Source organism: Coregonus clupeaformis, unplaced genomic scaffold (genome assembly GCF_020615455.1).
Source record: "Coregonus clupeaformis isolate EN_2021a unplaced genomic scaffold, ASM2061545v1 scaf0486, whole genome shotgun sequence".
NCBI lineage: Eukaryota > Metazoa > Chordata > Actinopteri > Salmoniformes > Salmonidae > Coregonus > Coregonus clupeaformis.
In genome coordinates, this window is record NW_025533941.1 from 317,501 (window position 1) to 330,218 (window position 12,718).

Sequence of the window (12,718 nt, forward strand, 5' to 3'; positions counted from 1 at the left end):
CTCTCTCTCTCTCCACCAATACAGAGCTAATGGTTCTATAAGGAAGCCAGGCTCCTCAGTCTCTCTCTCCCTCTCTCTCCACCAATACAGAGCTAATAGTTCTATAAGGAAGCCAGGCTACTCAGTTCAGAGTCTTCTTCTCTCTCTCTCTCTCCACCAATACAGAGCTAATGGTTCTATAAGGAAGCCAGGCTACTCAGTCTCTCTCTCTCTCTCCACCAATACAGAGCTAATGGTTCTATAAGGAAGCCAGGCTATTCAGTCTCTCTCTCTCTCCACCAATACATAGCTAATGGTTCTATAAGGAAGCCAGGCTATTCAGTCTCTCTCTCTCTCCACCAATACAGAGCTAATGGTTCTATAAGGAAGCCAGGCTACTCAGCTCTCTCTCTCTCTCCACCAATACAGAGCTAATGGTTCTATAAGGAAGCCAGGCTACTCAGTCTCTCTCTCTCTCCACCAATACAGAGCTAATGGTTCTATAAGGAAGCCTGGCTATTCAGTCTCTCTCTCTCTCTCCACCAATACAGAGCTAATGGTTCTATAAGGAAGCCAGGCTATTCAGTCTCTCTCTCTCTCCACCAATACATAGCTAATGGTTCTATAAGGAAGCCAGGCTATTCAGTCTCTCTCTCTCTCCACCAATACATAGCTAATGGTTCTATTAGGAAGCAAGGATATTCAGTCTCTCTCTCTCCACCAATACAGAGCTAATGGTTCTGTAAGGAAGCCAGGCTACTCAGTCTCTCTCTCTCTCACCAATACAGAGCTAATGGTTCTATAAGGAAGCCAGGCTACTCAGTCTCTCTCTCTCTCCACCAATACAGAGCTAATGGTTCTATAAGGAAGCCTGGCTATTCAGTCTCTCTCTCTCTCCACCAATACAGAGCTAATGGTTCTATAAGGAAGCCAGGCTATTCAGTCTCTCTCTCTCTCCACCAATACAGAGCTAATGGTTCTATAAGGAAGCCAGGCTATTCAGTCTCTCTCTCTCCACCAATACAGAGCTAATGGTTCTATAAGGAAGCCAGGCTACTCAGTTCTCTCTCTCTCTCCACCAATACAGAGCTAATGGTTCTATAAGGAAGCCAGGATACTCAGTCTCTCTCTCTCTCTCCACCAATACAGAGCTAATGGTTCTATAAGGAAGCCAGGCTATTCAGTCTCTCTCTCTCTCCACCAATACAGAGCTAATGGTTCTATAAGGAAGCCAGGCTATTCAGTTCTTCTCTCTCTCTCTCTCTCCACCAATACAGAGCTATGGTTCTATAAGGAAGCCAGGCTACTCAGTCTCTCTCTCTCTCCACCAATACAGAGCTAATGGTTCTATAAGGAAGCCAGGCTACTCAGTCTCTCTCTCTCTCCACCAATACAGAGCTAATGGTTCTATAAGGAAGCCAGGCTACTCAGTCTCTCTCTCTCTCTCCACCAATACAGAGCTAATAGTTCTATAAGGAAGCCAGGCTATTCAGTCTCTCTCTCTCTCCACCAATACAGAGCTAATGGTTCTATTAGGAAGCCAGGCTATTCAGTCTCTCTCTCTCTCCACCAATACATAGCTAATGGTTCTATAAGGAAGCCAGGCTATTCAGTCTCTCTCTCTCTCTCTCCACCAATACAGAGCTAATGGTTCTATAAGGAAGCCAGGCTACTCAGTCTCTCTCTCTCTCCACCAATACAGAGCTAATGGTTCTATAAGGAAGCCAGGATATTCAGTCTCTCTCTCTCTCTCCACCAATACAGAGCTAATGGTTCTATAAGGAAGCCAGGCTATTCAGTCTCTCTCTCTCTCTCCACCAATACAGAGCTAATGGTTCTATAAGGAAGCCAGGCTACTCAGTCTCTCTCTCTCTCCACCAATACAGAGCTAATGGTTCTATAAGGAAGCCAGGCTACTCAGTTCTCTCTCTCTCTCTCCACCAATACAGAGCTAATGGTTCTATAAGGAAGCCAGGCTACTCAGTCTCTCTCTCTCTCCACCAATACAGAGCTAATGGTTCTATAAGGAAGCCAGGCTATTCAGTCTCTCTCTCTCTCCACCAATACAGAGCTAATGGTTCTATAAGGAAGCCAGGCTATTCAGTTTCTCTCTCTCTCTCCACCAATACAGAGCTAATGGTTCTATAAGGAAGCCAGGCTATTCAGTCTCTCTCTCTCTCCACCAATACAGAGCTAATGGTTCTATAAGGAAGCCAGGCTACTCAGCTCTCTCTCTCTCTCTCTCCACCAATACAGAGCTAATGGTTCTATAAGGAAGCCAGGCTATTCAGTCTCTCTCTCTCTCCACCAATACAGAGCTAATGGTTCTATAAGGAAGCCAGGCTATTCAGTCTCTCTCTCTCCACCAATACAGAGCTAATGGTTCTATAAGGAAGCCAGGCTATTCAGTTTCTCTCTCTCTCTCCACCAATACAGAGCTAATGGTTCTATAAGGAAGCCAGGCTACTCAGTTCTCTCTCTCTCTCTCCACCAATACAGAGCTAATGGTTCTATAAGGAAGCCAGGCTATTCAGTCTCTCTCTCTCTCTCCACCAATACAGAGCTAATGGTTCTATAAGGAAGCCAGGTTATTCAGTTCTCTCTCTCTCTCCACCAATACAGAGCTAATGGTTCTATAAGGAAGCCAGGCTACTCAGTCTCTCTCTCTCTCTCTCCACCAATACAGAGCTAATGGTTCTATAAGGAAGCCAGGCTATTCAGTCTCTCTCTCTCTCCACCAATACAGAGCTAATGGTTCTATAAGGAAGCCAGGCTATTCAGTCTCTCTCTCTCTCTCTCCACCAATACAGAGCTAATGGTTCTATAAGGAAGCCAGGCTCAGTCTCTCTCTCTCTCCACCAATACAGAGCTAATGGTTCTATAAGGAAGCCAGGCTATTCAGTCTCTCTCTCTCTCTCTCCACCAATACAGAGCTAATGGTTCTATAAGGAAGCCAGGCTATTCAGTCTCTCTCTCTCCACCAATACAGAGCTAATGGTTCTATAAGGAAGCCAGGCTATTCAGTTCTCTCTCTCTCTCTCTCCACCAATACAGAGCTAATGGTTCTATAAGGAAGCCAGGCTACTCAGTCTCTCTCTCTCTCCACCAATACAGAGCTAATGGTTCTATAAGGAAGCCAGGCTATTCAGTCTCTCTCTCTCTCTCCACCAATACAGAGCTAATGGTTCTATAAGAGAAGCCAGGCTACTCAGTCTCTCTCTCTCTCTCCACCAATACAGAGCTAATAGTTCTATAAGGAAGCCAGTCTATTCAGTCTCTCTTCTCTCCACCAATACAGAGCTAATGGTTCTATTAGGAAGCCAGGCTACTCAGTCTCTCTCTCTCTCCACCAATACTAGTAAGCAGTCTCTCTCTCTACACAATACAGAGCTAATGGTTCTATAAGGAAGCCAGGGCGCAGTCCAGTCTCTCTCTCCACCAATACAGAGCTAATGGTTCTATAAGGAAGCCAGGCTACTCAGTCTCTCTCTCTCTCCACCAATACATAGCTAATGTTTCTATAAGGAAGCCAGGCTATTCAGTCTCTCTCTCTCTCTCTCCAACAATACAGAGCTAATGGTTCTATAAGGAAGCCAGGCTACTCAGTCTCTCTCTCTCTCCACCAATTCAGAGCTGAATATGAATATAACCCCCCCCCCCAACATCATCATGACCTTCATCACCACCACCACTATCATCATCCTAAAACCTCATCTTCATCATCATATTCATCTTCATCATCAGCTTCACCCTCATCCTCATCCTCATCTTCATCCTCATTTTCAACCTCATTCCCATCTCCATCCTCATCCTCATCTTCATCCTCATTTTCAACTTCATCCTCATCTTCATCCTCATCCTCATCCTCATTTTCATCTTCATCCTCATCCTCATCCTCATCTTCACCCTCATCCTCAACTTCATCCTCTTCTTCATCCTCACCCTCATCTTCACCCTCATCCCCATCTTCATCCTCATCTTCGTCCTCATCCTGTTCTTCATCCTCACCCTCATTTTCATTTTCATCCTTATCTTCATCCTCATCCTCATCTTCACCCTCATCCTCATCCTCAACTTCATCCTGTTCTTCATCCTCACCCTCATCTTCATCCTCATCCTCAACTTCATCCTGTTCTTCATCCTCACCCTCATCATCACACTCATCATAATCATCACCATCACCAACAACACCATCATCCTCATCATTGTCACAGTGAGTACCTGTACCTTGGCCATCTGTGCCTGGACTCCGCTGGCCTTGAGAGAGGCTACAGCTTTCTGGGCTGATGTCGGGCTGTCAAAGTCCACAAAGCCATATCCTGCACAGAGGGAGAGACACAGAGGGTTAAATAAGCAACACAGTCTAACTTTAAAATACAGTGTGTTAGTGTATTACTGCACCATAGCAAGCATCTAGACTCAAAAGGCCCAATGCAAAAACTGTAATGTGGCCATTCTCCCAAGAGTCAGCCCAGCTAAACCCAGTTAGCAGGGAAGGAACAGGAAACAACTATTTTGTTTGCTGTTTATGGCTGAACATACTGGCTACATACTAGACTGTATGTGTTCTAGAACATACTGGGTACATACTAGACTCTATGTGTTCTAGAACATACTGGCTACATAATAGACTGTATGTGTTCTAGAACATACTGGCTACATACTAGACTGTATGTGTTCTAGAACATACTGGGTACATACTAGACTCTATGTGTTCTAGAACATACTGGCTACATAATAGACTGTATGTGTTCTAGAACATACTGGGTACATACTAGACTGTATGTGTTCTAGAACATACTGGCTACATAATAGACTGTATGTGTTCTAGAACATACTGGGTACATACTAGACTGTATGTGTTTTAGAACATACTGGCTACATACTAGACTGTATTTGTTCTAGAACATACTGGCTACATACTAGACTGTATGTGTTCTAGAACATACTGGCTACATACTAGACTGTATTTGTTCTAGAACATACTGGGTACATACTAGACTGTATGTGTTCTAGAACATACTAGGTACATACTAGACTGTATGTGTTCTAGAACATACTAGGTGCATACTAGACTGTATGTGTTCTAGAACATACTGGCTACATATTAGACTCTATGTGTTCTAGAACATATTGGCTACATAATAGACTGTATGTGTTCTAGAACATACTGGGTACATACTAGACTGTATGTGTTCTAGAACATACTGGGTACATACTAGACTGTATGTGTTCTAGAACATACTGGCTACATAATAGACTGTATTTGTTCTAGAACATACTGGCTACATACTAGACTGTGTGTGTTCTAGAACATACTGGTACATACTAGACATGTGTTTTAGAACATACTGGCTACATACTAGACTGTATTTGTTCTAGAACATACTGGGTACATACTAGACTGTATGTGTTCTAGAACATACTAGGTACATACTAGACTGTATGTGTTCTAGAACATACTGGCTACATACTAGACTGTATGTGTTCAAGAACATACTGGGTACATACTAGACTGTATGTGTTCTAGAACATAATGGGTACATACTAGACTCTATGTGTTCTAGAACATACTGGCTACATACTAGACTGTATGTGTTCTAGAACATACTAGGTACATACTAGACTGTATGTGTTCTAGAACATACTGGCTACATACTAGACTGTATGTGTTTTAGAACATACTGGCTACATACTAGACTGTATGTGTTTTAGAACATACTGGCTACATACTAGACTCTATTTGTTCTAGAACATACTGGGTACATACTAGACTGTATGTGTTTTAGAACATACTGGCTACATACTAGACTGTATTTGTTCTAGAACATACTGGGTACATACTAGACTGTATGTGTTCTAGAACATACTAGGTACATACTAGACTGTATGTGTTCTAGAACATACTGGCTACATACTAGACTGTATGTGTTCTAGAACATACTGGGTACATACTAGACTGTATGTGTTCTAGAACATACTAGGTACATACTAGACTGTATGTGTTCTAGAACATACTAGGTGCATACTAGACTGTATGTGTTCTAGAACATACTGGCTACATACTAGACTCTATGTGTTCTAGAACATATTGGCTACATAATAGACTGTATGTGTTCTAGAACATACTGGGTACATACTAGACTGTATGTGTTCTAGAACATACTGGGTACATACTAGACTGTATGTGTTCTAGAACATACTGGCTACATAATAGACTGTATTTGTTCTAGAACATACTGGCTACATACTAGACTGTATGTGTTCTAGAACATACTGGGTACATACTAGACTGTATGTGTTTTAGAACATACTGGCTACATACTAGACTGTATTTGTTCTAGAACATACTGGGTACATACTAGACTGTATGTGTTCTAGAACATACTAGGTACATACTAGACTGTATGTGTTCTAGAACATACTGGCTACATACTAGACTGTATGTGTTCTAGAACATACTGGGTACATACTAGACTGTATGTGTTCTAGAACATAATGGGTACATACTAGACTCTATGTGTTCTAGAACATACTGGCTACATACTAGACTGTATGTGTTCTAGAACATACTAGGTACATACTAGACTGTATGTGTTCTAGAACATGATGGCTACATACTAGACTGTATGTGTTTTAGAACATACTGGCTACATACTAGACTGTATTTGTTCTAGAACATACTGGGTACATACTAGACTGTATGTGTTCTAGAACATACTAGGTACATACTAGACTGTATGTGTTCTAGAACATACTGGATACATACTAGACTGTATGTGTTCTAGAACATACTGGGTACATACTAGACTGTATGTGTTCTAGAACATAATGGGTACATTCTAGACTCTATGTGTTCTAGAACATACTGGCTACATACTAGACTGTATGTGTTCTAGAACATACTAGGTACATACTAGACTGTATGTGTTCTAGAACATGATGGCTACATACTAGACTGTGTTTCTAGCAGCCAGTGAGTGTTTCTAGCAGCTACAGTGAGTATTTATACTAGCTACAGTGAGTGTTTCTAGCAGCTACAGTGAGTGTTTCTAGCAGCCAGTGAGTGTTTCTAGCAGCCAGTGAGTGTTTCTACTAGCTACAGTGAGTGTTTCTAGCAGCCAGTGAGTGTTTCTAGCAGCCAGTGAGTGTTTCTAGCAGTCAGTGAGTGTTTCTAGCAGCCAGTGAGTGTTTCTAGCAGCTACAGTGAGTGTTTCTAGCAGCCAGTGAGTGTTTCTAGCAGCCAGTGAGTGTTTCTACTAGCTACATTGAGTGTTTCTAGCAGCCAGTGAGTGTTTCTAGCAGCCAGTGAGTGTTTCTAGCAGCTACAGTGAGTGTTTCTAGCAGCCAGTGAGTGTTTCTAGCAGCCAGTGAGTGTTTCTAGCAGCCAGTGAGTGTTTCTACTAGCTACAGTGAGTGTTTCTAGCAGCCAGTGAGTGTTTCTAGCAGCCAGTGAGTGTTTCTAGCAGCTACAGTGAGTGTTTCTAGCAGCCAGTGAGTGTTTCTAGAAGCCAGTGAGCGTATCTACAATACAGTACATGCTAGACTCTAGAGAGTGTGTGCAGCTGTCTAAGAGGTCGGTGTATCTTAGAGTGTCGGTCCACATGTTCCTGACATCCTCCACACTGCAGAGACACACAGATGTTTCCATAGATGTTTTCAGAGGTCCAGTGAGAACTGAGATCTCTAAGTACCTCAGCCAACTCATTTCTCTCACTGTTATTGTCATACGGTATGGCTATCATTACCATTGCTATGTTGGCTGGACTGATTAATGCACTTGGAGATCCGGGGTTTGGTTATGTTACAACTGTATGTTCACTGTTTTCCCCTGCATATTGTATTCACTATGAGGACTAGAGTAAGTCTTCCTGGCTGTCTCTGACTAGCGATGCCTCTCTGTGTGGACTGGAGAGTGTTTCACAGGTCAGACTGTTTCCACTATGATATGAGGACTAAAGCAGTCAGACTTCTTCTCTTTCCTCTCTGGCTATCTCAGTCTCTAACTCTCAGTCTCTAACTCTCAGTCTCTAACTCAGTCTCTAACTCTCAGTCTCTAACTCCCAGTCTCTAACTCCCAGTCTCTAACTCAGTCTCTAACTCTCTGTCTCTAACTCTCAGTCTCTAACTCTCAGTCTCTAACTCTCAGTCTCTAACTCTCAGTCTCTAACTCTCTGTCTCTAACTCTCAGTCTCTAACTCTCAGTCTCTAACTCTGTCTCTAACTCTCAGTCTCTAACTCTCAGTCTCTAACTCTCAGTCTCTAACTCTCAGTCTCTAACTCTGTCTCTAACTCTCAGTCTCTAACTCTCAGTCTCTAACTCTCAGTCTCTAACTCTCAGTCTCTAACTCTGTCTCTAACTCTCAGTCTCTAACTCTCAGTCTCTAACTCTCAGTCTCTAACTCAGTCTCTAACTCTCAGTCTCTAACTCTCAGTCTCTAACTCTCAGTCTCTAACTCTCAGTCTCTAACTCTCAGTCTCTAACTCTCAGTCTCTAACTCTCAGTCTCTAACTCTCAGTCTCTAACTCAGTCTCTAACTCTCCGTCTCTAACTCTGTCTCTAACTCTCAGTCTCTAACTCTCGGTCTTCAACCGTCTCAACTATAACTTCGTCTCCTAGATTTGCAACTCAGTTCTAGCTCTGTCTCTGCACTTTCAGCAACGTCTCAGCCGATGCAACAACTTAACTCCGCCCGGCTGCTTTTAGCCGATTATGCAACCGTTCTGCAACGTATGCAGCATCTAAACCCGTCTCCTGTCTCGTCTGCAACCGCTCGTGTCTGCCTCTAACTCTCAATATGCAACTCACTTCTCATCCCGGTCTATGTAGTCTCTAAATCTCTAGTCTCTAATCCCGGTCTGCAACCTCAGCCGTGCTAACTCTCGATTCTAACTCCGATTCTGAACTCAGCTTAACTCTGCTAATCTCGCAGTCTCAACTTTGTCTAACTCAGTCTCTAACTCTCAGTCTCTAACTCTCAGTCTCTAACTCTCAGTCTCTAACTCTCAGTCTCTAACTCTCCGTCTCTAACTCTCAGTCTCTAACTCTCAGTCTCTAACTCTCAGTCTCTAACTCTCAGTCTCTAACTCTCCGTCTCTAACTCTCAGTCTCTAACTCTGTCTCTAACTCTCAGTCTCTAACTCTCAGTCTCTAACTCCCGAGTCTCTAACTCCCAGTCTCTAACTCAGTCTCTAATTCTGTCTCTAACTCTCAACTCCCATCTCTAACTCTCAGTCTCTAACTCCCAGTCTCTAGCTCTCAGTCTCTAACATCAGTCTCTAACTTGTCATGCAACTCTCAAACTCAGTCTCTAACCTAGTTCTAACTCAGTCTCTAACTCTCAGTCTCTAACTCTCGGCTCTAACCCCGGGCTGCCCTTATGTCTAACTCTCTCTGCAACCCGCCGTATGAACCCAGTCTCTATTGCACCTACCGATAACGGTGTATCTGCTCGCCAGATTATGCAGCTCGATTATGCACCCGATCGCCTTCAAAGCGCGCCGAGTTTCCGTAGATCGTATGGAAAGCCGATTCTGAGTCTACCCAATATAAATTAAATCTCAGCCTTACGTCAACTCCGGTCCGATAAGTGATGCCACAGCTCGCAATACAACCGTCGCGTTAATTATGAACAAGGCTGCAACTATACTGAAATTATACAACCAAGTACTGCAACGACGTCGTTTGCAACACAAAATTCTGCCGCAACCCCGTAAATCCGGTACGCAACCATGCACGATGCAACATATTCTGCAACCGCGTACATACTTTCAGCCCACTTCTCTCTTCTCGTCTCTAGCTCTGTTCTAACTCTACAGTCTCTAACTCATCTCTCTACTCTCAGTCTCTAACTCTCCAGTCTCTAGCTCTGTCTCTATCCCAGTCTCTAGCTCTAGTCTCTAGCTCTCGGTCTCTGTCTCGGTCTCTAGCTCTCAGTCTCTATCTCTCCGTCTCCTAACTCTCCGTCTCTAACTCCTACTCCGTCCATCTCAGTTCCAACTTATCAGCAATATATCGCTCACGTCTCTAACCTTCAGTCTCCACAGATGTCTTCCCTAACTCTCAGTCTCTAACTCTCTGTCTCTACTACGTCTCTAACTCTCAGTCTCTAGCTCTCTGTCTCTGACTCTCAGTCTCTAACTCTAAGTTCTAGCTCTGCATGAGTCTACCAACTCTTCGCTGTCTCTAACTCTCAAGTCTCCCCAACTCTTCCAGTCTCTCTCTCTCCTAACCGCAGTCTCCTAGCTCCTCGGTCTCTAGCTCGGTCTCCATAAGTCTCCGTCTCCTAACTAAGTCTCGATTATACTGCTCATGAACAGTCTCTATCATGAGTCCTATACCATCTCTGCTCTCGGATCTCTTATCAGTCTAACGTCTGAGTTATCTCCTTACTATCCGTGCTGTAATAGTCTTGCAATCCGCGTCTCAATATCCAGTCTCCCTAGCTCTACAGTGCTCTAACTCTCAGTCTCTAGCTCTCCGTCTCTGTTTCTCTGTCTCTAACTCTCAGTCTACTTCTCTAATCTCAGTCTCCTAACTCTCAGTCTCTAGCTCTCAGTCTCTAACTCTCATATCTCTAACTCTCCCAGTCTCTAACTCTCCGTCTCTAAGTCAGTCGCTAGCTCTCCCAGTCTCTCAGCTCTCAGTCCCCTTTAACTCTCGGTCTCTACTCCTCTGTCTCAACTTTCTCAGTCTCCTAACTCTGTCTCCTAGCTCTCGGTCTCCCTTTCTTTCTGTCTCTCTCTCAGTCTCTTCTAACTCTCCCTCCCAGTCTCTAACTCTCAGTCTCTAACTCTCCGTCTGCTCTAACTCTCGAGTCTCTAACTCTCAGTCCTCTGACTCTGTGCCTCTCGCTCGGTCTCTCCTGCTCTCAGTCTCTACTCAGCCTCTTCACTACTCTTCTTGTCTCCGCAGGCATACATCTTTACAACGCCGAGTGCACCGATTATGCGTAACATCGTCCTGCAACATCGGACGATTATGCAGGTATCGCCGTCTACCCGCGCAACCGCAGCAAATTATGCAGGCGCTGCAGCGTGGCCGCAACCGGTATTATAGTCGCAACGATAATTGCCGCAACTCACCCAGCGTATGCAACCGCACGGTCCGATTATGCAACCGATTATGCAGCCTTTAAACGTACTGCCAGCGATTATACAGCGCCTCGATTATACGAACCGATTATACGGCAAATTATGCAGCAATATACAACAGTATTATAACAACGTATGGCTTATGCCCGTCATTGCAAAACGCGTATGGCATGCCGATTATGCAGCCGATTATGCAACGCCCGATTATGCAGCTATAACAAAATTATGCGGCAAACAGGTGTGCGGCAAATTATGCAGCAACGTATGCAGCAACAGATTGCCGGCAACAAAATTATGCAACAAACAAATATAGTTAAAACGCGATTTTATAACCCGCCGAATTATATGCAATATACGGAGTATACCAGCGCAATAGTGCAACCTCGATTATACCCAACCACGATATTGCAGCCGGTCTCTGGCTCAAATTATGCAACCAGCAAAATATGCAGCAACGTATGCCAGACTCATGTCACGGCTGTCGATATGCAACAAGAGTGTGCAAACGCAGTTATGCAACCGGTCTGCAACAACATGCTGCAAGCAAGGTGCTGCAGCGCGCGATTATGCAACCGCCGATTATGCAACCGGTGTAACCATTATGAAGCGCGCGTATGCAGCCATGCAGAATTATACCAACCGTATGCCAGCGCTCGCCTGCGTATACCAGCTTAACCGATTCTGCAACCGCCGATTATGCAGCAAAAATTATATAACCGATTATGCAACCCGATCCTGCAACCCGCCGATTATGCAGCCGATTATACGGCTTATGCGTGCAGCCTTAAAATTATGCAGCAACCGATTATGAAAACCGCCGAATTATGCAGCCGCCGAATGCAGCGTTAACGCAAGCCGATTATGCGCAGCAACAATATGCAGCCGCCGTGCAATATGATATGCAGCTGCGTGGCAAAGCACCGATTATGCAACCCTGTGCCAGCGCGCGCCAAAACGCCGGTGCTGCAGCCGGTGCTGCAACCGCCGGTATGCAGCCGATTATGCCTTAAATATGCAGCCGATTATGCAGCAACGCGTATGCAGCAAAACAAATTATGCAACCGGTGCAACCGTGCACGTAGCCGATTATACGGCAAGTGCTGCAACATAGGTGCTGCAGCAAATTATGCAAGCAAAATTATAATAACGTATGTAAACCGCCGATTATGCAGCCATCGGTATACGCCGGCAAAATTATGCAAACCGATTGCAACCATAGTGCTTCTTGTCGTAATGCAGCCGATTATACGGCTCCGAATTATGCAACCAATGCGTAGTAAGCAACAAAATTATACCCAGCAAAAGCCGATTAAACGCAGCTTACGATTATGCGGCTTATAAGGTGTAATATACGGTGTATAAAACCGGATATGCAACGCAACGATTACATGACGCCGATTATATAAACAAATTATACAGCAACATTATACCATATGATTATGCGGCGCAACAAATTATGCCAACCGCCGATCCTGCAACGCCGCCGATTATGCCAGCAAAATTATACATGCCATTATAACAATAATACAAAGCGGTGTCTAATATACGATTATGCAACAACAAAGTGCCGCGAAACCGGTGTTAACCGTATGCAACAATATGCAAACGCCGATTATGCAACCGCCGGTTGCAGCCACCGGTGCTG

The 12,718-nt window shown here is 44.2% G+C and overlaps 1 protein-coding gene across 1 annotated transcript in view; it reads right to left on the minus strand.

The window, feature by feature from the left end:
* Positions 1-7,730, minus strand: part of LOC121543743 (RNA-binding motif, single-stranded-interacting protein 3-like) — a 151,042-nt gene extending 143,312 nt beyond the window's left edge. Inside the window, exons 1-3 of the mRNA XM_045215620.1 lie at positions 7,711-7,730; positions 7,518-7,604; positions 4,207-4,342 (exon numbers count right to left, since the gene is read on the minus strand). Of these exons, the coding sequence (XP_045071555.1) occupies positions 4,207-4,342; positions 7,518-7,604; positions 7,711-7,730 (243 nt within the window). The remainder of the gene's footprint in view (positions 1-4,206; positions 4,343-7,517; positions 7,605-7,710) is intronic.
* Positions 7,731-12,718: the final 4,988 nt, after the last annotated feature.